Here is a 27,614-nt window from a genome sequence, read left to right as displayed (position 1 = left end):
GTGTTTGTTAAATATTTTAAAATATTAAGATATTTTTATACATCTTAGTATCTGACCTGCTGAATATCAGACGCCCCAGTGCGACCAATGAAAACACCCTGCCGCCCTGACAGGTGTTTGTGATGTTTTTTGTGATGCCAGACATTAACCTAATGAAAGTGTTTTTCCTCCTCTCCGTCCTCAGTGGAGCACTTTGTGGATAAGCACCAGTGTGATCTGATCGCAAGAGTGTGCAATATAGGACCAATCTTGGATGATTTCTTCAGGAAAGGTGTAATCCAACAAGAAGACTACGACACAATCAGGACTATCCCGACCACGCAGGAGAGGATGAGGAAACTCTACAGCGGCCCCCTGAAAGCTGGAGGTCAAGCAGCCAAAGACATCTTCTGCCAAATCCTTGAGGAGAAGGAGTCATATCTTGTCACTGATCTCAGGAGGAAGGAGTCATAAATACTGTGACTGCTTTTTGACCAACCGAGAACATCACCTCTGAGCCTGGCATCTTCACACGGTAACAGAACAATACTTTAACCCTCCTATCGACCTTGGGGTCAATATGACCCCAATGCATTTTGAGGGTCTCTAAAAAGATGGTTGTCATTAGTTTTTCTTCCTAATATTTCATTAGTTTTCCTAATCCATTAGGGAGACACAGAAAAATATAAAATCAACAGCATGATATGTTCTCAACTCTCTGTACACTTTTTGACCGCACCATCGTTCCTCAGGGGTCATATGGACCCCAGAAATGTAAAGCTCTATAAGTCTTTGTGTGTGGGAGGGAGACACATGATCCAATTAATTATTTTGTACTCCCAAGTCATTTGAACACAGAGAAATAAACTGTGAGTCGATCTGACTATCACACGCTGAATTATCGCTGTTTGAATACCGTTTGGCGGCCATTTTGGCATTTTTTTAACTGATTTATTCGCACAGATCCTTGTGATATTGGGCACCTCTCCCTCTACCCCAGACACCAGCTGCAGCTGGGGACAGTTCCCGCAGTCCGTTCCCACAGTCAGGACAGATATACAGAGAGCAAGGGGAGTGGCAGACTCCTCACAACCAAACATCCTAAAAGCAGGTTCATAGTAATCAAGATAATCTGATCTGATTGTAGGCTATATTGTAGGCTGATAGTTGCAAAAGTTGCATTGTAATGAGGTTGAAATGTGTTTTTCACCAATATAGAGGGGTTGTAAGATGCCAGTGATCGTTTCATTTTATTGTTGGTGTCACAATTATATGAATAACTGAGTTTATATGTCTTTGTATGTTATCTGGTTCAGGAATTACGAAAATCACTGTTTCGGTCACATTCAAGATGGCCACCTAACAGTATTCAAACTACGATAACTCTGTGTACGATGGTTTGATTGACTCACCATTTGTTTCTTTGTCTTCAGGGGACTTAGAAGCACACATAAGTGCTTTCCCACCTGGGGGGGGCGTAGTGTGCCAAAAAATCAATAAAAAAACGGTCAAAATTGCCGCCAAACGGTATTAAAACAACGATAATTCAGTGTATGATGGTCAGATCGACTCACAGTTGAATTCTCTGTGTTCAGAAGACTTGGGAGCACAAAAAAGTCAAATGGATCATGTGTCCTACTCCCACACACAACTACTTATAGAGCTTTACATTTCTGGGGTCAATATGACTCCTGAGGAACGATGGTGCAGTCAAAATGTGAGAAAAAAAGCAGGGTTAACAGCCTGTATGTATGAAAGTGTTCATCTTGGTGCTGTATCTATCTGGTCTTTTCTGTATTTGTTCTTAAGCTTGACTGTCTTCATCCTGTGATAATGTAAAATTAATCTAAAGGTGCTCAAACATTTTATTTAAGATTGCATTGGAGTTTTGTGGGCCAAATACTACCATCACATATCATGTGACAAAATGACCCGAGGTTAAATAAAACATTTTACTTCAGCGTCGCTGAACAAAGAACATCAGTGTTAGTGATAAAACTACAGATTTAATAAATTAACAAAAACAATAAGAACTTTTTGAGTGCGCCTGATTTTGTTTCCCTGCAGATTTTAGATTCTTAACGCTCGTCAATCTACGAGCACTTCTAAGAGAAACTTCAGTGACACCAACAATGCTTTAAGGTGTTAAAGGTGTTCATCTCGCCTTAAGGTGCTAAGATTTACTGGTCATGTTGAAACTCATTTTTGTTTTCCACCTGAAATAAAACTCCAGAGTAGAAATCTCTAAGCCAAGTGAGACATTTTTAAAATTCAAATGTAAACTCAGGTTTGAACTTTGCACAGTAATTGTGTTTGATTTCTGCACTACAAACTCAAAATCTTGTATTCACTTGTTTTCATTCCTTTTTTAATAATCTATTTTTTTATTTCTGATTTTGATTTTATACAAATCCAATTTTGACTTTGCACTTATTTTTATATTTTGACATTTTGTGTATATTAAAAAAAGTGTTGTCTATCATTTGTTTAAATAATTAAATTGCCTTGATTACTTAATTCATGGTGTTTTGTGTTTATTTCTCACTTATCTAGCGACAGCACTTGATTCAGTATATTTTGTAGAATATGGCCAGAATTTGAAGGCAGCTCCAAAAACATAGGAGGCATCACCAGAGTGAACCCAACGCTGCTGATCTTTGCTTGCTGAACTTAAATATATCCAGAGCATCACGCTAGATGTCACTCAATAAAATAGCTTTCACTAGTTGGCTACTGTTGGATAATTAGCTCATGGCCCTCGAGTTTATCTGGACGTCTGATAACGGGAGTCACGGCAGGCGACGGGGTCCAGCTCAACTGAGTTTGGCTGCCTGATGTAAGAGTGATCACAGCTGACACCAAACTGGGACTGAGCACAGCCTCCAAAAGTAACTGAGGTCAGTTTGATAACAGGGGATACAGTACGGAGGTGATTTACAGCGGCTCTGACCAGGACTATAACTTTTGGGACTACAAGGCGGGGACGGGAAAGCAAGGACGTTGCAACAAATCTGGACACAGCGTTAGAGGTCATTCCTATGAAAGCTGCTCAGTGGCGCTGTGAAAAAAAAACTGATGTACTGTAGACGAGTTGTGTGACCTGTTTTAATATTGATTAAGTTGCCAAAAGTTGCAGCAGGCCGAACAATCACATTTTTAACAGAAGAGTCTGGCCAAAGGAAAACATACTGTAATCATCACAGATCAGAATAAAGACTTACCTGTTAAACTTCACTAGATTTTTGTATTACACATTTTTCTTGCTTCATAAAATAGAATTTTAACAGATTTTAAAATACAAAACATTTTGAATGATCCTCATTTTGCAAACAGTTAACGGCTGCCATTGTTGTAACCTGATAAATTCAAATTATACAGAACATTCATATGCAGCATTATTGAATTTGTATAGCACCTTTCAACGACAAGGCATTTCTAAGTGCTTTATGTAAGACATCAATAAGTTTAAGACACATATATAGAAAACAATAAGGTATTCCAAAAAAAAAACAATTAATTAATAATAATCAAAGATTTATCTTAGGTAGGAATTATGACATTTTTTCATTCAAGTCAGATCACAAACCTCAAATAATTCAAAACATGACTGAAACACAGGAGGAGAAGAAGCAGAGTAATTCATCCTGTTTGAATCCTACTTTTAATACAGCGTTGTTAGAGCGGCTTCACGTGTGTCACCACATCTGCAGCCAAATGTAAAAACCATCTGTACACACGAGAAAATGTACTCACGCCATTTTCCACACAGATTTCCAAATGTATAAAAATCCACACAGGGTGAGGATGTGCACACTGGTACACATCCTAAACATCATTAGTGTCAGTGTGATGTTGCGAGTCGGCAAAAGAAAAGTGTGAATTTCAGTGATTTTTTTTATTCAGAGTTGGGTTTTTTTCACTAAATTGTGTTTGGATTTCATCTATAGTTTAAAAACCTTCACTATGATTACACAGTGATGACAAGTTGTATGATAATTATAATGATAATGATCTTTATATAAATAAAGATTATTTTCTTTTTGAACATTTGAACTGATGTCAGAACTTAAGCCTCCAAATAATACTGTTAGTTTGATCAATCATTCCTTCAAGTTCACAGTCTGTAAAGTTATGCTTCTCCTTCAGCTGCTTCTTTGCTCCCCACATTTCTCCTCAAAACTAAATTCAGTAAAGGAAAAGTTGCGTGGGATCAGACGTCCTGTTTTGTGTGTACACAGATTTCTACACCTGAATACACAGTTTAGTTTTATACATTTGGCCCCAGATGTTCTGTAACTGACACGCTAGTTTTTTTTATGATACATTTGTTCCATTTTACTTGTAACATGAAATACTGTTATGTGCAGGCATTGCTTCCTTTCAACCCCGTTGAAATCTATTTTCATTATTTGTCAAGACTATAAGACTTGAAGCTAGAAAATACTGGAATGAGCCACCTGATCTGTTGCTGTAACAGAAACTGAAGTATTTACAGTATTTTGACTGCTGCATTGTGTTCATGTTTAAAAAGAGTTACAATAATTTCACTATTCAAGTTTAAAAACTTTAGAAATTCAGTTTGACTGACATGAATAAAAACCTCTGAATAATGTACATGTGCTTACATATTAACACTTCCTCCTTTGTGCTAGAGATCGCAGTACTGTTACTTTATCCAAGAAAACGTGGACATTGTGTCTGAGGAGACAAACCTGAATACAGCCTCCGGTCTGTTACCTGACAAATTACATTATGTTTTGCCTCATAATTCATCAGTTCAAGGTGCAGATGAGTTTCAGCCAGCATCGATTAAATGAAAGCTGACGTCTTACAGCATCTGCACCAGATCATTCCTGTGTATTTTCTGAAAAACCTTCTTGGTCACCTCCACAGACTGTTGGCTGTAGGTCTGCAGCATCAGATCCACCACGTCCAACATGTCTCCCTTCTCCAGTCGGTGATGTGGGATGCATGGGAGGCCTGTCAGGATGTCACTGTCCTGCAGAAACCACTTGAATTCTTTGAATTCCTCTTGTTTCAAATGTCCCAGCACATTCAAAAGCCTCTCTCTGTCTGTTGTGATTGTTGCTCCCTGAAGAATTCACATAAACAAAGGGATATGTTTTCACTTTAACGTTAGTGGATAATATCAAAGCTCACCTGAATGCAGCATCAGTTGTGTGAGAGCCACCAAGTTTAAATTGTGTGTTTAATGTGCATCAAGGAGTGGATGATTTTCAACCTGCATCTTATTGATTGAATGGATGTGTTGTGTAAGTCAGACTGATGTGACATCACTCACTTTCTGCATCAGTTCAGACAAGTGCTCATCCACAGAGTGTTTCCCTGAGGAGAGAAGAAAGAAAACATGTTGCATGCACCCTTTACTTTTTGTGATAAGACACCCACTGCCAGATTTTACATCAGAACAGAACTTTTCCTCTCACTGCCTGTCTGTTTTTAAATCATTTCAGATGAGCCTCTAAAGAAGCATAATTGTTTTAGCTGAACATTTACATAGTAAATCTAAAAACGCCAGGCTGCAGTTTCACATGTTGAGGCCAGGTAATACATCATTTGCACGGTTAAGGTTTAATGTTAAAATAAAAATCAAAGATTGGTTTAAAAACAGCTTTCTGTAGTGCTTCATGATCAGAAAACAGAAAACAACTCACTTTCACTGGAACAAGGTTTGGACGATTGTAGACCTGTCTGTTTGACTATAAAAATAGGCATACATAAAGTTTGATTACCGTTGAAAAAAATATTTAAGACATATATATGCTAAACAACAACATAACAATCTTTCTTGAAAACTTACAAAACACTGAAATCCAGATTCTGTAGTATAGATTTATATACTGCATACATTAACATGATTAAGTATGGGAAATCCTACATTTTCATAGTTAATCATCATGTTTTTGTACAAAATAGTACAAAGTATTTCCTGAATATTTTTGCAGTGTACCTACCTCTCACTGTAGCATCATAGCATGGCCCAGTTAATGATTCTGCAGCTGTAACACATGAAATGGCAAATACATAATACATTTGTTCAACACCTCATGCATTAATGACAAAAACACTACAGCAGATCAACCAAACTACTAGAATACCCCACCCAATCACCAGAATACATGATTGCAATATACCTTTCTGCAAAACAAATTTTGAGTTAAAACTTGACATGTCTTTATGTTGCAACTTTACGTTTCTTCAGGTTCAATTTGATATTTTATGATGTATATACTCTGTGCTTATGGTCCGCTCAGGTTTTGACACAGAAACACTGGGTTTGGGAGAAAAAAAAGATCATGATTTGGCATAAATACCTGTTTTGGTCACCACAAACACAGCTAGAGATTTCCCAAATTCCCATCAAACATATACATTTCTGTCACCACAAACACAGCTGGAAATTGTCTCAAGGTCTCCTTAAAAATATCTCCACCACCATCCCCTCCAGCCCAGAAGACAATCAGGTCGTAAAGCAGTAATGTGAAAGTGATATGACACGTATTGTTGAAATGTCAGTATGGTATGCACCTATGACACAAACAAATGTGACGCATCAGTGGTTTACAGAAATGTTAACTACCAACATTTTATCCTGGGGACTGTGCTGCACATAGCAGGCTTAGTTCAGACAAAGAAAAGACGACAACAACATGAAACAGCAATTCACAAGCAAGGAATAGTTGTATATTACTTATTGTATAACAGTTTTATTGTTAATTTAAAGGTCCAGTGTTTGTAGACTACAACCAACTTACCACCATCCCTTTGCTGCTAAATCAGGAAAAACACATAGGCCTCTGTAGAGCTAGTGTTTGGTTTGACCATTGTGGGCTACTGTAGAAACATGGCAGTGCAACATGACAGACTCAGTGAAAGAGGACCCGCTCCCTCTGGAGATATGAAAGGCTCATTATACATTAATAAAAAGATAATTATGAATATTGTTTTCCATATCTGCCAATAAATCCTTCTAAATCCTCCACACTGGACCTTTCACAATGCACGATGCGTTTACTGCACCAGATAGAGATAAAATCTATTTTCCCCTGTAGTCCCTCAGTGTTCAAGATACTGAAATAACCTTAATTGTTTTAACATTAATTAAGTTACAATTGACTCTATTCTACTTGAAAGAATTTGAACAGCTTTGACATCATATTATGACTGAAGCCTGACTGAAGTTTAGTAAACACTATTCTTATACTGCAGGATCTTACCTTCTAAATGAGCAGAGTTTTGATAGTCATCTGAAGGAAAAGACAGAATAAACATGAAATAAATTACAGATAGCTGATATACAACAAATGAACTCTGAAGTAATGCTGTGGCGCCAGCAGGCAGGTGCTTGAGATCATATATTTTAAATATAAGGGCTAGCAGTCGTTGTGTACCACCAACCTGTTCGAATTTCACAGGTCCATACTGGTTCAAAACGCGGTTCACCCTTACGTATGTGTGAGAGTGTAAGGTGGAAGTCTCTGTCTGGTTTCTTGATGAACACTTCATAGAAATTTGGGTCTTGGCTATCATATCTGAGGGTTATTCTCTGTGAAAAAATATAACAAAAGGGAGAGGAGTTAGTCAAGTTAAATCGTACACAACAAAAACAGAAGAGGAAGAGTTCACTGGTCAAACCAGCTTGATTGTTGGTTAGAAATACTGATTTATGCAGCTCAATCACACTTCTATCTGGCTGCTGTATGGGTGCCTGAATATTCAGCTGCTCTCCCACCGAACACAACAATAGGCCACAATTATCAATAGTTTTTGACACCCTGAATGCACAAGTCTCTGAGGCTCAGTTACGCTCATCTGTCAATGAGTCAATGAGCTCACTGTCCTAAGCCAGTTCACCTGAGCTTCTGAAGGGAACCAACATGCAACTTTCCTTAAAGGCAAAGTTCACCTGAAAATGAATATTCCATCATTATCTACTCGCACTTATGCCAATAAAAAGTCAGGTAAAGTTTCGTAGTTGACAAAACATTTCTGGAGTTTCACAGTAAAACAGTGTTGCAGCATTCTCCTAAAAGACTTAAGTAGATGAGGACCTGTTTTAAAATGTAAAAACAAAACAAAACCAAACACAAAATGGCTCCATACAACACATCTGGTGTAATCTAAGTCTCTGGAAGCCCTGAGACCCAAATTGATTTAAAAAACGTAACAAAACTCCACCCAAAATGACCATTCGCCCAATGGCGATGGAAAATTGGGTGAACTTTTCCTTTAACTGTGTCAATGGTTCTCACTCGTGCCATCCCTTTGTGTCTTATGGGGTGTTCACGTCATCAGGGCACCAGTCAGAAAAGCTGATCATGTTGGCTGCCTTGTTGCAAATTGTAAGTCCTTCAAACAGCTACAATATCTCCCACCTGGCAAACTACAAAGTGTCCAAAGAGTGCAGCAGAATGGCTGAAATGGCCCCTTTGTGGCAGTTGCATCTAATAAAAATGTCCAATAGTAACACTAAAACGTATTTAATATTTACCTATTTAAAATACAACACACTATTCACTGAGGCACCTTGCAGTTGCTATCATCTTACAGTGTCTGAACCACAATTCCCACATGTACACGGATTCAATTCTGACTGAGTGCAAATCGTACCTCTGGGAGAATTTTGGCTGTGTCCATGTCTGCTGCAAGGTTAAAACCCTGCTGCATTTTCAGGTACTTGTCTGGCCGAGGCTTTTGGATCAGTTCAAATCGTTGAGAGAATTTCTTCTTGTCCAGTGTCTGGGAAAAAAGCAGTTTTTACGGTTACAGTAGCAAACACTGTCATCTGTGTTTTAAGGTACATTCAGTAAAAACACAACCGATTTAATAATAAAGTATTAAAGGCACTATTTAAAGAAAAACAAGATTTTGAGAATATTTTGGAAGAAAAATGTAAATATTTTGAGAGAAAATATTATTACCACAGCAAAAACTATATTACATTTTGAAAAAGAAAAAAAAAAGTAATTCAATATTTTTTCCCTCTCCAAATGTAATGACTTTATCCCATAATAGTTGAACTTTGTCACAATATATTAAGACATTTTTCTCGTGATTTCACTTCTTTCTTCTTGTGCATGGCTGTAAGATATTCAATAACCTGTTGCAGAGCAGGATCATGCGGGATCAGGTAAACATGGAGTTTTAGGAATGGTGTGTTGGGTTGATGGTATATTAACACGTCACAGCTTATTTTCACAGGAAAGCCAACTTTCATCAGAACCGCTCTTGGAGAAAAAATTGGTTCAGATAACTTGACATGGGACGATGTGACCTCTGAGACTTTTTCCACAACATCTCCACAGTCATCGATGTGTAGGACTCCAAACCTTTTTAATATTTTAGGGTTGTCATCTGCACAAAATAAAAGTACACAATTAGTGAGAAGAAAAGGATTGCATTAGTTTCTGTACAAGTTAACATAAATCTAAAAGTTCATACATTCTATCTTTACTGTTGTCTTCATGTCAACCCACCTATGCAGATCCAGTGTGGCAGGTATACTTCAACTAATTTCCCAACAATTGCTCTGATGTCAATTAGTGGACCTGCAGGCATGTAACTGATCGTTTCCATCCTCTCCATAGGTTCCTCCCAAGAGCAAAACTGGTACTTAAAACTGACCTTCTCCTTACAGACCCAGCGCAAACCAGAGACACTGCATTCAAAGTTTCCTGCTTCAGACTGATGGCTAAGTCACAGAAAAGAAAACAAGTTAAAAACTTTTCCGATAGTTCCAGTGCAACGCAGTATTTATGATGTTATTCTACCTGAAAGTTGGAGCCTCATCTGCATCTCTTCTGTTCACTTCAGGTTCAAGTTTAGTCCAGTCACTGGAGTCCTGCTGCAGAACACAATCATTTTTCCAAATAAGTGGAAATCTGTCTTTGTACAGCATCACATAAAGGAAAAAATAAATACAGTGAGTAAACTTACCATTTTGCTTCCACAACCCTCAAGCTCCTGGTTTCTTGAAGGACCTTGTGAAGACACATACAATTTTCTTAAAATGATGTTACATTGATATATGAAGCTCTGCTAGCCAGGCATCTCCAGACCAATTCAAACATCTGATTAGTCTTGAACTTTTTCGTTAATTTTCCATTTCCAAGGAGCGTTATCAATGGGCACAGACCAAAATGCCACTGGACGCAATGGGATCGACCTACAACCAATCAGAGCAACTAATCTTTGAAACTACTTTGATAGTCAATTTATCGATCTGAGTAATTTTTTATGAGAGATATATTCTCTGATTCCTGCTTCTTAAATGTGAAAAATGTTCTTGTTTCTTAACTCCTCTGTGACAGTTAACTAGGTATCTTTGAGTTGTGGACAAAACAAGACATTTGAGGATTTCATCTTGGGCTTTGGGAAACACTTCATTTTCTGACATTTTATGGACCAAACAGCTAATCGATTAATTAAGAAAATAATTGATAGAATACTATTCTTCCCAATAGTTTAAACACGTTTCTTGACGGCTCAGTTTCTCAAACCTCTAAACACATAACTGAAAACAGTTCACCATTTTGTCAAAAATTCACAAAATCTGAACACTGAACTCAAAACCACGTCTTTACAAAACGGATTCTTTCCACCAAAATCATACACATAAGGCATTTTGTTGGGGATCTCCAAAAACCGTCAGTGAAAATGAAGGCTAAAACCATGTGGTGTGAACTTAGCTTAAAATAACACAGACTACAATTTGCATACCAGATTTCTGACATTCAAATATTGTTTTTTCCCACAGCCTACCTTCAGATCCTGAGCTGATGTCTGACAGCCTCTGCACCAGATCTCTCCTGTTCATCTTATTGAAAACCTCCCTGATCACCTCCTCAGACTGTTGGCCGTAGAGCTCCACCATCAGCTTCACTGTCTGAACTCTGTCTGCAGTCTCCATTTGGTGTCTTGGGATTCTTGGGAGGCCTTCCTTCATTTTAGTGTACAGCAGGACATGCTTGAATTTCTCAAGATCCCCGGGACTGAAATCTTTCAGCGTTTCCAAAAGCTTCTGCTGAATCAGTGTCACAGATATTTCCTGATGGATTTAAAATAAACAGGAGACATTTATGTAACTTAATTTTTCACCTTACATTTATTGAATGAAAGCTGTGATGTGTAAAGTCAAACTCACTCTCTCAGATAATGCAGGTGGATGTTTACCCTATAGTTGTTCCGATCCCATACTGCCGAAAATGCTGGCATCGGTATCGGCGAGTACTGGAGTCCAGGCACCGATCCGATACCACGTAATTTATTAGAAATAGGAATTGATTTACTGGTTAGCTCCGTTAGCTCTGACACAGTTCTTCTTCGCCGCTCTTGAAACAGTTGCACTGTGCTGCAATCGGCAGCTGCTGTTTTAGAGGTGTGAAGAAGAATTGTTCACCTGACACCTGTAGACAAGGAGCTAACGTTAGCGGATCATGTCGGCGGATGGCAGTATTTCACACTGGATGCTCCCACCAGTAAGACTGCGAGATGCAACATATGCAAAGAAGCAATTTTCGAGGGGTGTCACGAGTGTTGCAAATTTCAACACCAGCAACTTAATCAAACATTTGAAGACGCGTCACGCTAAAGAGCACGATGAATTTACCAACCCTAACCTGAGCCAGGCCTTACCACAATGATAATCATATCACAGTCATGCTGGCGTAGTATGATTTTTTTTTTTTATATACAACACACTGGTATTGGTACTTGGTATCGGCCAATACCCACAGCACAGGGATCGGAATCGGTATCGGGAGAGAAAAAATGGTATCGGAAAATCTCTTTACCCACACTCTTTACTCTGTTTACCCACAGAGTAAAGTTTGGTTTAATATTCATCATTAATGTTGAGTTAATTTTAAACCTGAATCTCACTGAATAAAAACTGTACTCTGCATGGTCAGGTATGACATTACTCACTTTGTTGATCAGTGCGGCCTTGTGTTCACTCACAGAGAGTGTTTCTGAGGATAAAGAAAGAATAAAAAATATTGTTGGTAATTATACATTTGGCATGACTGCTTTGTAGAAAAGATTTCAATACAAAGCACTCAACATAAAATTAAAGTCAGAGCTCATCAAAAGTTACATCTAACTTTTCACAGATATTTTTCGCCCTCTCCCAAAATAATTTTTAATAATAATTAGTCATAAAATATATTTTGTTTATTTTCTCTACAATATGAATTATTTTATTCAAAATGTAAAGAGAAGAGGACATATATTATAAACATGTCTTGTCTTTATTGTCTTACGTTTGAGTTTTGAGAGGAGGTCTAACAATTTCTGCAGCAGATCAGTCCTTTTCATCATCTTTAAACTCTCCACAGTCTTTTGGACAGACTCCATCGTTTTCACCTGATTAATTCAAAGGAAATGTTCATGAGATAAAAGTACAGTTTCTCAGCAAGGATGATTACAGATTTTTCTTTTCTAATCTCATCAATGTCTGTGCTTTAGAAATGTGGATGTGGTAAGAGAGCATCAGCCATATAAAAATAATAATGATACAGTGGATAAATTGTCCAGTCGATCACCTTTACCTGTTTTTTTTTCTTTTCTTGTAATATAAAAAAGTTTTTTTTGTCAAAGTTAGAAAAACAAAAAATGTACAATATATTCCCTTAGCTTAGATGTAGATATAACACATATTCTTAACATTTTTTTTTAATAACATTCAGGCTCCAGACCTCATGTGCACATTATGCAGCCTGATCAGCTTCAGTTATGTGAGGAAACTGTTTGAGATAAAGAATTTTGTGTTTATCATCAATTGTAATGTTCAAGATGAAAATGATTTTCAGTCTTCATCCACTGGATAAAAGCTGCACTGTGTGAAGTCTGAGTGATGTGACATACTCACTATCGGCATCAGTGCAGGCCGATGTTTCTCTGAGGAGAGAACACATTAAAAAACACATATTAGTTATTGATTTAACACCAGAATTATGAACATTTAAAATACAGGCTTTTTGTCCCAAAGTCACACTTAACAGTAACATACTAGTAAGATTTAGAGTTCATTAAAAATTAAATACAAACTTTAATATATTAATTATTTTTATAAATATGACCCCATTTGACCATCGTTCCTGTATCTGTATATAGTACAATATAAAACATATGAGCTGCATGTGAGTGTGTGACAGTTTGATGTTTTGCACATGTTTCTGTCTTTTTTGCTTTACCTTTGGTTCCTGGGCTGGTGTCTTTCAATCTCTGCACCAGATCAGTCCTCTTCATCGTCTCTAAAACAGTTTTGGTCAACTCTAAACACTCTTGGCTGTACGTCTCCACCATCAGCGCCTCGATGTCCCGTGTGGAAACCTGTCATCAAATCAATGAGTTACTTGAATTCTTCAAATTCCTCAGAACTCAAATCATTCAATGTTTCACAAAGCCTTAGTTGACACTTTTTAAAAGGACATATGAAAATTAAAAGGACATATTATCATATCAGTATATGCAGTACAGGATGTAAGGTGTTTGTGTGATCTACTACACCTACATCTACAGAGCACCACAAGTCATTCTACTTTCCTCTGATAAATACTGAAACTGTAAACACAGAGTAGTCCTCACTTTTAAAGTAAGACTTTAAACTTTACTAAATGTAGTCCTTTTCCATTAAGGCAAACCCAGTTCATGAGTCTGACTTCACATTGTCTCAAGCTGCAAAGAGACAAAGACCAAATCCATATTTAAAACTTAGTTTACCTTAAAATAATTATCAACACTCAGCAGATGATTTTGAGCATTATTAAAACCATTCATATGAGTTTGAAAATATTCTGTCTGCTGCACAGTAGAGTAGATTTTGAACTTATTTCACAACCAAACCATCCAAAGGTGTCAGAATAAAACCACACAAAACAATAAAGCAAATATCAATTAGCAGTCAAATACCAGCACTGCAACAACAAAAAGACAACAACTCAATTCAGTACAGGTGTGGCTGTGAGTGTGGTGGAGTGAAAGACTCATCACAGAGTTCAGTCCCTTAAAATGCTGGTAAATGTTGGTAAATACTGCGTCCAACAACCCCAATACAGTTCAGTTTCCATCCAGGTCAGCCACAAAAAGGTGTTACCAGGTTTTACCGCTGATTCAAAAACAGCTTCACTCAGACCAGCAACTCCTTAAGAAACACCAACTGTGAAAAATATACATCCACCAGATGATTCCTCCTCCTGACACAGACAGGGGAAGCAAGGCTCAAGTTTTACCATGAGCTGGCTACAATGACACGACTTTACAACATGGTCTGATGCCCAGGAAACCTGGCGTATCTCCCCTCCACTGACCAAAAAACACTGGCCACTTAAAGCCCACATGTCAATCACAAGCAACAAACTCTGCGCATCCAAGAACCCTTAAATCAGAGCAGATGATGCTCTATCAGGCAGACTTCTCTTGTAGGTTAGTTTATGGAAAACGAGATCCATGTGACTTTTCTTTTAGTATCAAGCCACAAAAAAGCTGTAGCAGGAAGTGTTTGAGTTCGTTTGCTGACATCACATGTCCTGCAATGTGACTATTGCACACATTGTGATGTCGATGCTGAAACAATATACTGTGCAGTTTTATAAAATTTACATCATATGCACTTAAAATTTGATCTTCAGTTGTGTTCACCATTTGAGCCCCTAAATCAGCGATTACATGAGAGACCCAACCTAAACTATCCACACTGCCAATGTAATGATTTATATAACTAAGATTTACTCACTTCAGCATCCATTCTCATGAGGTCTTGTATCAGAAGTGGCTGATTTTCAATCAGGATTTCATAGAAGAGATCTTTTCCATGAACTCCACTGGATTTCAGTGGCCCACTGATGAGCTCCCTCATCTTCTCCTCAGCAGTGGGCAGAGTCTTGACTTTATCATAACTCTCTTGTTGGATGACATTTTGGCAGAGGAGCTCATCCAAAATGGGCTGAACATTGCTCACTCTCTTGATCAGCTCAGATTGATGTTTATCCACAAAGTGTTCATCTGAGGAAAGAAGGTAAAAATTATTCTACAATGACTGATTGGATTTGAAGAGAACATGAAGCCACTTAATATACATGTTTCATTACAAGAGGCTATCTAACTTCTAACTTTCTGTATCAAAGTTTAGATGATCATCAAATATTAAGAACCGACAATTTAAAAAGGTTTTGTAAACATGATTTAGTGTAATTGTGTGTGTATTGCATTCATTGAATTATTATATGTGGGTCCCTGGAAGAGCACTTACTGTTGTTAAACATGACTCATACTACAGTGATGTAGAGCAGGGGTTCCCAAACTTACAAAAATACATCATGAAATGCTATAACATCTATATTAATATACAGCCTATTATACACACAAGCCCGCACACACACACACAAACAATGTAATGTCTGAAATTTGTCCAGCATGGAAACTGACTCACATGCATACTTAACTAATTCAAACGTAACAGACACGTTACGACAGACATCCGAGCGGTGTCACTCTTCTAATCCAGCTCTGGGTGAGAAAGCAATAAAGCATATCTCCTTAAAAGTCAAACTCTTCATTTAAATTCATTAATACTATGCAGCATTTATCAGCAACCACTGTTACTTTCATGAACCTGAACTCTTTTTTGAACAAACTCAAGTTCAGCCTGGTTTAAATATCCAACCATGCAGTAAAATATGAAGAAAATTTATCGTCAGATTCTGGATTTCCAGATATTGTGATCAGTGACTGACAGACAGAGTACAAGGCATTTACAGAGGACACGTCATACTACTTGTACACCTACCATCTGGTTTGGTATCTACACCAGCTCCTCCAGTTGAGGGTCCTGCAGCTGAAACAAAATTAGGGAAAATTAAAACTGTATCTCAATGGATCTGTCTTTATAAAGTACTATGAACTCTGTCTCCACACATGCAACAAACAAATGCCTTCTTTGATGTAAAATGAAGTTGTATTCTCTTCTAGTCTTCTGTTCTACTGTAGATCATCTATTGGAGATAAAAACTTGACTGACTGAACTTGGAAATAAGTTTTACAGTCAGATTCTCTGTTTAAATTTGGCTCGTTGTCGACAACCTGAACTCAGTGAGTAACAGACATTTAGTGAGATGACTGTATATATAATACCTGTGCACCTACCTTCTGCCATTGTCTTTACATCAGTCGCTGCCGCTGAGGATCAAGCAGCTGCAAAGAGTTTAAGAGAAATGTAGACTTCAGAACAATGTACTGCTCTTTAACTTTCTGCACACCTCTGTTATCTCATATATTGTACATATAAATAGTAAACAAAATGTTGTCTTGTTTTAACAATCAGAGCACAAAGAAAGCAAGATACAGTTATTAATTAAAACAGGTACACTCCACACATTGTCAGGCTCACTTACGGTCAAGTTTGCACAAAGGAATGTGTCAATCAGAAACAGTTTATAAAGGCACCAGGAAAAAATAGTACATGGCTCCTAATGATGCACATCTTTGATCCACCATAAAGGTACAAAGCAGTTTGTTGTAGTCTAAACTATCATTTTTAACTATTGTAACCTGAACTAAAGACACAGTTACTTAAGTCAGATCAGTCAGATAGGACAAGTGATTAAAGAAGGGCTGCATGTGATTATTATTTTCATTGTAGATTGATCTGCTGATTATTGATTGATCAGCTGATACTTGTTCAGTCAAAAATATGTCAGATTGTCGATTTCCTAAGGGCAAAAACATTTGTCTAAATAGCAAAAATATTTAATTTCAAGTGATATGAAAGAGAAAAGCAACAAATCCTGTCAGTGGAGGAGCTTAAACAAGAGAATATTTGGCACTTCTGCTGATTATTAGTTGCCAATTCAGGGAAAAAGCCCAGGGGGAAAAAAATTAAAAAACAAAGTTTCTCTGAAGGAGTGCATCAATCAGAGTTTACTTCTAAAAAGTAAACGTACAGAGGAAGTAATGAAAAGTACATTTCTCACATACAGAGTCTCCTCGAAATCTTCAACAGACAGGACAGCTCTGTGCTGCTGTTACTTTCTCATCAATGCTAGGCTAATTGAGCTAGCATGGCCGTTTTGCCCTCTCTCTCTCACTCACACTCACTCTCTCTCTCTCTCTCACACACACACACACACACACACACACACACACACACAAAATTCGCGTTAACTGTCGTCTTCCTAAACACAACAACTCAACCGTCGTGTTAAAGCACTTTTAACCGTTAGCTGTCACCGTCTGTTAGAAACACGAACGTTAGCAAAGTGTTAGCTAACTCTAAACTGTCTCAACTGCTGTGAAGAGGAGGTAGAGCTGTGACAGTGAAAGTAATAAAAATGAGCCAAATGTTATGATTTATTACCGTTTTGAAAACAACTTGTAGTTTCAGTAGTTTGAGCTGAAGTTCGTCCACTTTTGTTAAACTGAAGAAAAAAACCGTTCAACGTTGTATTTAAACAGTTTAACCGTGAAGCAGCTCTGCTCTCCGCTGTTAACGAGAAGTCTTCAAGCTGGTCTAAAAAAAAAAACTCACCAGGTGTGTCTCTCTCTTCTTCCGTCTGTGCGTCGGTGTCTGTATCTCCAGCCACATCTTGAACCTTCAGCTCGTTCAGCAGCCTGAAGAAGAGGATGAACCAGTTCCTCTCTTGTCTGAAGTGTTGTTGAAGAGTCAGGTCACCTCCCTCATTACTCATCAAGCCAGCGCCCATTTTACTGCACAAACTCTGCACAGTTTATATACACAGCAAGATAAAGGTGCACATGTACAGTTTTAAAATGAAGCACTGACATGTTTTATACGTGACTTTGCATGAGACATAATGTCATTATTTTTGATTATTTCTAAATTGTATATTACATCATAATAAGCACCCACAATATGTTTTCTTCTGAAACATGAGGATTTATTTTTTCAGTTTATTACTCTTCAGTTTTGCTGAGTTAAATATTGTGTTCAGTCCTCAAACACACTGAAGTCCAACATCTAAACAAAATGCAGCCACAGTGGAGCTTCTCGTGACGTAGACAGAGCCCTGATTTTCAAAATGTCTTGTTGGATGACAAGAACAATTTCTCTACATAAAAGCAACAAATGATGAACGAATAGGGAAAAAAAACCACCATGTACGAAAAAAGAGGTGCATAGACATTATTATATATGTGCAGAATCAAAATCAGAAATAAAAAAACATGTCTTTGAAAACTGAGCCGTTGTTGTAAAGTTGCAGACTGAAGTCAGATATAGAAATAAAAAAAATCACACTTTCTGTTCTGTGTATGTAGACTTACAAAGCTACAACCTGAATGTTTAATGTAATTAATGCGTGATGATTGTCATGGTCACTGAGAGTGTACTCTGAGGAGTCTATCACAGGACGCTGCGTTGCGGTTCCAACACTGTGCGAATCTGAAACTTGCATTCCTGAGTAGGTTTTTTTCCAGTCATAACTTATACAATTATGTTATGTCTTTGCCCACCCCAAGCAAGGCCATGGATACAACTTGAGAAGTGAGGTGACCATCAGCCAGCAGACGTTGACTGTGGTTGACTAGGAGCAGAAGAGAACAGTTGAGATAGATTTGCACAGTGTTGGAGGAAATACTCTGATCTTGTACTTAACAATAAGGGAGTAATACCACAGTCTAATAATACTCTCTTAGAAGTAAATGTCCACATCAAAGTTGGGCGAAAAGAATTATTCTTGTTCCTCGGTAAGGATTTTGACAATGATAAAGGATTACTCAAAAAGTACAGAGTAAAAGTACTTCATAGTAGATATACAAGTAGTATAGGAAGTACTAAGTTCAGCAGTATATGAATGTTGGACTACTTATGAGAGGAATGTTTTTTATTCCACATCAAAGTTGGGCAAAAAGACCTATTCTTGTTCCTTGGTAAGGATTTTGACAAAGGATTAATCGAAACGTACACAGTAAAAGTACTTCATAGTACTTATACAAGTAGACTAAAAATGACTTAGTTCAGCAGTATTTGAATCTTGAACTACTTATGGAAACAATGTTTGTTTGTTTTTTTGATCTCACCGGAAGGATCCCTTTGTGATACCTTTATTCCATCACGGGGAATAATTACTGTCAAAGCATCCTATGTTTCATGGGTCTGGCTGTGAGACTGCAGGCTGCTCCAAATTCAGTACCAGCGGCTCTTTCATGACGATTACCGTAAACGTTAGATAATTTGCGCACTAAAAAAAAAAAAAAGGGGCGGCTGATTTCACCAAACAAACGCGAACCACGACTGGCTTGACTGCAGTGTTTTACTTCCAGTCCAGCTTGAAGACTTCTCGTTGACAGCGGAGAGCAGAGCTGCTTCACGGTTTTCTTCGATTTAACAAAAGTGGACGAACTTCAGCTCAAACTACTGAAACTACAACTTGTTTTCAAAACGGTAATAAAACACAACATTTGGCTTATTTTTTATGACTTTCACTTTCAGAGCTCTACCTCACAGCAGTCTGACACTAATGAGACAGTTTCGAGTTAGCTAACACTTTACTAACGTTCGTGTTTCTAACAGACGGTGCCAGCTAACGGTTAGCTAGAGTTCTAAAGTGCTTTAACACGACGGTTGAGTTGTTGTTGTATTTAGGAAGACGACAACTAACGTGAATAGTGCGTGTGTGTGTGTGTGTGTGTGTGTGTGTGTGTGTGAGTGAGTGAGAGAGAGTGAGTGAGAGAGGGTAAAACGGCCATGCTAGCTCAATTAGCCTAGCACTGATGAGAGAGTAGCAGCAGCACAGAGCTGTCCTGTCTGTTGAAGGTTTCCAGGAGACTCTGTATGTGAGAAATGTACTTTTCATTACTTCCTCTGTACTTTTACTTTTTAGAAGTAAACTCTGATTGATGCACTCCTTCAGAGAAACTTGTTTTTCCTAGGCTGTTAGTCGATTAACCGATCAGGAATTGGCAACTAGTATAATAATCAGCAGAAGTGCCAAATATTCTCTTGTTTAAGCTCCTCCACTGACATGATTTGCTGCTTTTCTCTTTCATATCACTTGAAATTAAATATTTTTGCTATTTAGACAAATGTTTTTGCCCTTAGGAAATCAATATTGCCATTTTTCACAGTTTTCTGACATATTTCTGACTGAACGAGTAATCTGCTAATCAATCAATAATCAGCAGATCAATCTACAATGAAAATAATAACCACATGCAGCCCTTCTTTAATCCCTTGTCCTATCTGACTGATCTGACTTAAGTAACTGTGTCTTTAGTTCGGGTTACAATAGTTAAAAATGATAGTTTAGACTACAACAAACTGCTTTGTACCTTTATGGTGGATCAAAGATGTGCATCATTATGTGCCATGTAGGCTACTATTTTTGGTGTCTCTATAAACTGTTTCTGATTGACACATTCCTTTGTGCAAATGTTTTTTTTTGACCATTTGTAGTAAGTGAGCCTGACAATGTGTGGAGCGTACCTGTTTTAATTAATAACCTTTATCTTGCTTTCTTTGTGATCTGGTTGTTAAAACAAGACAACATTTTGTTTACTATTTACATGTACAAAAAGTTAAAGAGCAGTACATTGTTCTGAAGTCTACATTTTTCTTAAACTCTTTGCAGCTGCTTGATCCTCAGCGGCAGCGACTGATGTAAATACAATGGCAGAAGGTAGGTGCACAGGTATTATGTATACAGTCATCTCACTAAATGTCTGTTACTCACTGAGCTCAGGTTGTCGACAACGAGCCACTTCATTTTACAACTTCATTTTACATCAAAGAAGGCATTTGTTTGTGTGAGTTCATAGTACTTTTTAAAGACAGATCCATTGAGATACAGTTTTAATTTTCCCTAATTTTGTTTCAGCTGCAGGACCCTCAACTGGAGGAGATGGTGTAGATACCAAACCAGATGGTAGGCGTACAGGTAGTGTGAGGTCTCCCCTGTAAATTGAGTTTGTTCAAAAGGAGTTCAGGTTGATGAAAGTAACAGTGGCTGCTGATAAATACTATTTTTAAGGAGATATGCTTTATTGCTTTCTCAGCCAGAGCTGTATTAGAAGACCTGTTTAAGTATGTATGTGAGTCAGTTATAAATATAGATGTTATAGCAATTCATGATGGATTGTTGTAAGCTTGGGAACCCCTGCTCTACATCACTGTTGTATGAGTCATGTTCAACAACACTAAGTATAAATGATTTAATGAATGCAATACAGACACAATTAGACTAAATCATGTTTACAAACTCATTTTAAATAGTTGTTTTTTAATATTTGATGATCATCTACACTTTGATACAGAAAGTAGAAGTTAGATAGCCTCTTGTAATGAAACCTGTATATTAAGTGGCTTCATGTTCTCTTCAAATCCAATCAGTCATTGTAGAATAATTTTTACCTTCTTTCCTCAGATGAACACTTTGTGGATAAACATCAATATGAGCTGATCAAGAGAGTGAGCAATGTTCAGCCCATTTTGGATGAGCTCCTCCGCCAAAATGTCATCCAACAAGAGAGTTATGATGAAGTCAACACTCTGCCCACTGCTGAGGAGAAGATGAGGGAGCTCATCAGTGGGCCACTGAAATCCAGTGGAGTTCATGGAAAAGATCTCTTCTATGATATCCTGATTGAAAATCAGCCACTTCTTATAGGCGACCTCATGAGAATGGATGCTGAAGTGAGTAAATCTTAGTTATATAAATCATTATATTGGCAGTGTGGATAGTTTAGGTTGGGTCTCTCATGTAATCGCTGATTTAGGGGCTCAAATGGTGAACACAACTGAAGATCAAATTTTAAGTGAATATGATGTAAATTTTATAAAACTGCACAGTATATTGTTTCAGCATCGACATCACAATGTGTGCAATAGTCACATTGCAGGACATGTGATGTCAGCAAATAAACTCAAACACTTCCTGCTACAGCTTTTTTGTGGCTTGATACTAAAAGAAAACTCACATGGGTTTCGTTTTCCATAAACTAACCTACAAGAGAAGTCTGCCTGATAGAGCATCATCTGCTCTGATTTAAGGGTTCTTGGATACGCAGAGTTTGTTGCTTGTGATTGACATGTGAGCTTTAAGTGGCCAGTGTTTTTTGGTCAGTGGAGGAGAGATACACCAGGTTTCCTGGGCATCAGTTCATGTTGTAAAGTCGTGTCGTTGTTGTCAGCTCATGGTAAAACTTGAGCCTTGCTTCCCCTGTCTGTGTCAGGAGGAGGAATCATCTGGTGGATGTATATTTTTCACACTTGGTGTTTCTTAAGGAGTTGCTGGTCTGAGTGAAGCTGTTTTTGAATTGATCAGCGGTAAAACCCGGAGCAGACTTTTGAGTTGTCTTTCTTTTTGTGGCTGACCTGGATGGAAACTGAACTGTATTGGGGTTGTTGGGCGCAGTATTTACCAACATTTACCAGCATTTACCACCATTTTAAGGGACTGAACTCTGTGATGAGTCTTTCACTCCACCACACTCACAGCCACACCTGTACTGAATTGAGTTGTTGTCTTTTTGTTGTTGCAGTGCTGCTATTTGACTGCTAATTGATATTTGCTTTATTGTTTTGTGTGGTTTTAAAGAGCTATTTTAATTCTAATTTCATAATATTTTATCATTTTATAACTCCTGTACTTTTTCATTTCACAAAATATATTGCTGAAAGAAAAGAAAAAAATCCAATACAGTGCAGCCCTAGTTTTAAATATAAGTCAAACTTGAAACATAAATATATGTATGTGTGTGTGTGTATATATATATATATATATATATATATATATATATATATGATGTATGTATATTTCTTCTGTCACCATTGTTTGGTTTGGCTGTGAAATAAGTTCAAAATCTACTCTACTGTGCAGCAGGCAGAATATTTTCAAACTAATATGAATGGTTTTAATAATGCTCAAAATCATCTGCTGAGTCTTCATTTCAGTTTAAACTATTTAGTGACCCACTGTGTGGAGGAATTAAAAATCTGCCTTCACAGAACAAACATCAGTGTGTAATCGTGATGATTAAATAAGAAAAGCCAAATGTCAGTAAGATTCCAGTCATGGTAGTAGATCACACAAACACATCCTGTACTGCATACACTGATATGATGTTATGTCCTTTTCATTTTCCAGGTAGAAAAAGTGTCCACTAAGAAGAGGCTTTGTGAAACATTGAATGATTTGAGTTCTGAGGAGCTTGAAGAATTCAAGTCACTCATTGAATTGGAGAAAGATTTCCCACTCTTCTCAATTAATCAACTGAAAGTGACAAACACACGATACATCGTGGAGCTGATGGTGAAGATGTACAGCCGACAGTGTTTAGGGTTGACCATTTATGTTTTAAAGTTGATGAAGAGGACTGATCTGGTGCAGAGATTGATAGACACCAGCCCAGGAACCAAAGGTAAAGCAAAAAAGACAGAAACATGTGAAAAACATCAAACTGTCACACACTCACATGCAGCTCATATGTTTTATATTGTATTATATACAGATACAGGAACAATTGGAAAATGGGGTCATATGTATAAAAAGCTTGTAATTTATATGTTCATAATTCTGCTGTTAAATCAATTACTAATGCGTGTTTTTTTATTTCTTCTCTCCTCAGACAAACATCGGCCTTCACTGATGCAGAGAGTGAGTATGTCATATCACTCAGATTTCACACAGTGCAGCTTTTATCCAGTGGATGAAGACTGAAAATCATTTTCATCTTGAACATTACAATTGATGATAAACACAAAATTCTTTATCTCAAACAGTTTCCTCACAGAACTGAAGCTGATCAGGCTGCATAATGTGCACATGAGGTCTGAAGCCTGAATGTTATTAAAAAATAATGTTAAGAATATGTGTTATATCTACATCTGAGGGAATATATTGTACATTTTTTGTTTTTCTAACTCTGACAAAAAAAAGCTTTTTTCTTTTGGAAGAAAAGATGCAATTGATGTAATAAAAGCAGCTCTGTTGTTAAATCAGGAGGCTCATTACAGGTTTTGTAACACAGACTGTAAAAGAGTTTCACCCAGGCAGTAAAATAAAGTCATGAATCTTCTCATGAAAATAAAATACAGTTTGTAAAAAGAACAAAAAAACAGGTAAAGGTGATCGACTGGACAATGTATCCACTGTATCATTACTTGTTTTTATACGGCTGATGCTCTCTTACCACATCCACATTTCTACAGCACAGACATTGATGAGATTAGAAAAGAAAAATCTGTAATCATCCTTGCTGAGAAACTGTACTTTTATCTCATGAACATTTTCTCTGAATTTATCAGGTGGAAATAATGGAGTCTGTCAGAAAGCTGCTTTTAGAAACACTGACAGATTTGAGTAAAGCAGAGCTTAAGACGTTCAAGAGAACCCTGCATCCAGTTTACCAACTGGGACCCTCATCTGTCCTATTGATGCAGCAGAAAGCAAAAAACATCCCATCAGGCCTGCTGGATAAAGCACACAAGCAGGGCACAGTGTGTTTAATGGTGGAGTACTATGGCCAACAGTCTGTGGAGAAGGCCAAAGAGATTTTAAAGATGATGAAAAGGACCGATCTGGTGCAGAGGTTGTCAGACAGCAGCTCAAGACCCAAAAGTAAGACAATAAAGACAAGACATGTTTATAATATATGTCCTCTTCTCTTTACATTTTGAATAAAATAGTTTATATTGTAGAGAAAACAAACATAAATCATAAATATATTTTAGGACTAATTATTATTTAAAATTATTTCACGATGAGGAGAAAAATATCTGTGAAAAGTTAGATGTAACTTTTGATGAGCTTTGAGTTTAATTTCATGTTGAGTGCTTTCTATTGAAATCTTTTTTACAAAGCAGTCATGCCTGATGTATAATTAACAACAATATTTTTTTTTAATTCCTTTTATTCTTTCTTTCTCCTCAGAAAAACTCTCTGTGAATGAACACCAGTCTGCACTGTTCAAAAAAGTGAGTAATATCATATCTGACCATGCAGAGTACAGTTTTTATTCAGTGAGATTCAGGTTTAAAATTAACTCAACATTAATGATGATTATTAAACCAAACATGAATTACATTTGATGTTTCTCACAGAACTGAAGCTGAGATGATACTGAGCTCAGTACTGATCTTATAGAAAAACACAACTTAAAAGAAATAACGTTTTCTCTATGAACATGTACATTTTCCAGGCTGCGACGATGGGGGCTGTTAAAGAGCTGCTTTATGAAACACTCTATGATCTGAGTTATGAGGAGCAAAAGACCTTCACATGGTTTCTGCAGTTCACGTTCTTCCAGAGGAGCCTTCCAGAGGTTCCCTGGAGCAGACTGAAGAAGGGAGACATGGCAGAGTCACTGGTGGATGTGATGGTGGAGACATGCGGTCAAAAGTCTGTGGAGGTGACCAGGGAGGTTTTAATGGACATGAACCGGACTGATCTGGTGCAGAGGCTGTCAGAGACCAGCTCAGGACCCAAAGGTAAGATAGGAGGACAACTGTCACATTAATTCATAATAACAGACAAAGACACATTGTTACAAAATCTTTTAAACTCTGGTGCAAAATATCAGATGAAGTTTATAATATAAATCAATGCAACAGCACCGTATAGACCTGCCATGACAGCAACAATACCAGAGAGTTGATTCATCACCTGTCAAACACAGTCGAACAAAAACTGAACCATAGAAACTTCACAGTTAATTCTACGTTATCTTCAAAACAAAGGAATGACTTTTCCACTCTGTAAAATATAAACTTAATTTTTGATGTGGCAAATCTAACTAATTCAATTCAATTTACTGGTGCGAAATAATAAAATAATAGTAATAAATATGAAATTAGACAGAGATTACGTCAGAGTTGAATGATTTGGATTTTGACTTTAAAGTAAAGATCTGAATGAATCTGAATCTTTGGTCCTTTTTTTGTAAATGTTGTGTTTTCAAAGGGCTCAACATCTTTTTATTGAAAACACTCTTCTTTATTGGGCCACATCTTGTTTGTTTTTGGTCCATTTAATTCATTATTACCAGCCTTATATTGTAAATGGCCTGATAAGAATTTATCTAATGCTGTCGACATAATTTCACATGAATCTGTTGAATTGTCTTTTTGTATGTCTTTGCTTTGACGTACACTACACTCCACTGTGGAGAGAGATAGTCTGTGTAAGTTAATTAATTACAGTGTTTTCTCATTGATTCCCTCTGTGATCTCTGTAATCATGACTTCCACCCACCTTCAGTTCACACACCTGAAACTGAAACATTAAAGGCTTTTTATTCTCAGGACTCAGTATTATACTCAAGACAAGTACACATAAAGGTTACACACAGAGTATTTATTAATGCAATGACAGTTGTCATTAACTGTGTTGCAGCTGCTGCAGGTTCGTCAGCTGAAGTGTTTGGTGTGAACACCACAGAGAAAGGTAGGTGACCTATAAACATGAATTAATGTGTGAAATGAGTCCTGTAGTCATTTTAATTCATATGTCAGTGTTTGAACATTTAACACAGTTTAATAGATAATAATAAAGTGTTTATCAGGAGAAACTTGTGATTGATTTTTTATGATGTTACTATTAAAGGATAACTACCGTTTTTTACAACCTGGACCTTATTTCTAGCATAAAATATTATCATTTACTCACCCAGATAACTTTGGTGTCATTTGAAGTCGTTCAGACGAAATTAGATCCAGTGTAGCGCTGCTATATCCATATAATGCGAGTGACGGGGCACTGAAACACAGCCTCTATATAACGCATTATCTGCCACGAAACTAGTTCATTTCACTAATATTTTGTCATTATACGCTAGCGCTATTCCCCTCTGAGTCCGGGCTTGTCTGTTATCAACATCCGGGGTCAAACTAGCAGTAGCAGCTACAGGTAAACAAGCCGGCTGTCGCGGGTGCACGCGCAGCTCAGAGACGACATCTTCCAGGTCAGAGGTAGTAGATCAACCTACAGACCCCGGATGTTGATAACAGACAAGCCCGGACGCAGAGGGGAATAGCACTAGCGTATTATAACAAAATATTGGTGAAATGAACTAGTTTTGTGGCAGATAATGCTCATAGAGGCTGCGCTTCGGTGCCCGGAACACTCGCATTATATGGATATATGCGGCGCTCCACTGGATCAAATTTCGTCCGAACGACGCCAAATGACACCAAAGTTATCTGGGTGAGTAAATCCTCGTATTTTATGCTAGAAATAAGGTCCAGGTTGAAAAAAACGGTAGTTATCCTTTAAGTAGATTTTCTGGACATTTTACAATAAATCCTTAATATTAGAATCATTATAGTCACACAGTCTGATTATGTTGGTAAATGAATCATTCATGAGTCTTCTTTATGTTTCCTCTCTGCTCAGAGAAACACTCTGTGGAAGAAGATTGGCCTGCATTGATCCAGAAAGTGAGTGATGTCACATCTGTCTGACTTTAAACTAAAGCTAAGATAATTAATCTGTTCGCTGATCAACATTTGATAATCAATAAATCAATTGAGTAATTTTTTTTAAGAAATGCTTTAAAAGATGATTAAAGTAAATCAATTTGATATCACAGTGAAGAAATAACTTTATCCACATAATAAAAAAAACAGGCATATGTGATTAACTGGACAATTTATCCACTGTATC

General features: G+C 37.3%; 3 protein-coding genes across 19 annotated transcripts in view; 2 read left to right on the top strand and 1 right to left on the bottom strand.

Annotated features, from left to right (window-relative positions):
- LOC311260263 (uncharacterized protein) overlaps positions 1 to 2,496 on the top strand; it is a 50,201-nt gene extending 47,705 nt beyond the window's left edge. For all 7 annotated transcript variants that reach the window (XM_084357879.1, XM_084357878.1, XM_084357881.1 and 4 more), the window contains one exon: positions 185 to 2,496. In XM_084357879.1, the coding sequence (XP_084214005.1) occupies positions 185 to 453 (269 nt within the window). In that variant the 3' untranslated portion in view covers positions 454 to 2,496. The remainder of the gene's footprint in view (positions 1 to 184) is intronic.
- LOC311260264 (uncharacterized protein) overlaps positions 1 to 27,614 on the top strand; it is a 55,543-nt gene that overhangs the window by 14,395 nt on the left and 13,534 nt on the right. The window contains exons 1-11 of one of the 8 annotated variants that reach the window (XM_084357890.1): positions 19,104 to 19,399; positions 20,586 to 20,633; positions 20,832 to 20,879; positions 21,378 to 21,646; positions 23,100 to 23,373; positions 23,581 to 23,609; positions 24,260 to 24,572; positions 24,885 to 24,928; positions 25,153 to 25,441; positions 26,346 to 26,396; positions 27,345 to 27,388. In XM_084357890.1, coding sequence (XP_084214016.1) covers positions 20,624 to 20,633; positions 20,832 to 20,879; positions 21,378 to 21,646; positions 23,100 to 23,373; positions 23,581 to 23,609; positions 24,260 to 24,572; positions 24,885 to 24,928; positions 25,153 to 25,441; positions 26,346 to 26,396; positions 27,345 to 27,388 — 1,371 coding nt within the window. In that variant the 5' untranslated portion in view covers positions 19,104 to 19,399; positions 20,586 to 20,623. Of the gene's footprint in view, positions 1 to 19,103; positions 19,400 to 19,687; positions 19,801 to 20,585; positions 20,634 to 20,831; positions 20,892 to 21,377; positions 21,647 to 23,099; positions 23,374 to 23,580; positions 23,610 to 23,734; positions 23,783 to 24,259; positions 24,573 to 24,884; positions 24,929 to 25,152; positions 25,442 to 26,345; positions 26,397 to 27,344; positions 27,389 to 27,614 lie in introns of those variants that run through there. The other 7 variants (XM_084357886.1, XM_084357887.1, XM_084357888.1 and 4 more) reach the window with 7 other exon arrangements.
- Positions 4,379 to 17,957, bottom strand: LOC311260265 (uncharacterized protein). 4 transcript variants are annotated; one of them, XM_084357897.1, is made up of 21 exons: positions 17,525 to 17,953; positions 16,144 to 16,191; positions 15,788 to 15,835; positions 15,431 to 15,507; positions 14,735 to 15,003; positions 13,194 to 13,332; positions 12,869 to 12,897; positions 12,261 to 12,363; positions 11,926 to 11,969; positions 10,762 to 11,047; positions 9,937 to 9,980; positions 9,771 to 9,844; positions 9,477 to 9,691; positions 9,101 to 9,354; positions 8,611 to 8,739; positions 7,399 to 7,546; positions 7,218 to 7,247; positions 5,955 to 5,999; positions 5,655 to 5,699; positions 5,282 to 5,325; positions 4,379 to 5,071 (listed from the first exon to the last, which is right to left on the bottom strand). In XM_084357897.1, exons 5-21 carry the CDS (start codon positions 14,855 to 14,857, stop codon positions 4,808 to 4,810), a joined length of 2,016 nt encoding a protein of 671 aa, XP_084214023.1. In that variant the 5' UTR covers positions 14,858 to 15,003; positions 15,431 to 15,507; positions 15,788 to 15,835; positions 16,144 to 16,191; positions 17,525 to 17,953; the 3' UTR covers positions 4,379 to 4,807. The 4 variants fall into 4 exon arrangements, with proteins under 4 accessions (XP_084214023.1, XP_084214020.1, XP_084214022.1 ...); XM_084357894.1 differs by lacking the exon at positions 15,431 to 15,507 and having other exon boundaries at positions 17,525 to 17,957; XM_084357896.1 differs by lacking the exons at positions 15,431 to 15,507; positions 17,525 to 17,953 and adding an exon at positions 17,354 to 17,498.

This window comes from Pagrus pagrus (genome assembly GCF_965226575.1).
Source record: "Pagrus pagrus genome assembly, chromosome: 7".
Taxonomy (NCBI): domain Eukaryota; kingdom Metazoa; phylum Chordata; class Actinopteri; order Spariformes; family Sparidae; genus Pagrus; species Pagrus pagrus.
This window is presented reverse-complemented; position numbering and strand designations above follow the sequence as displayed.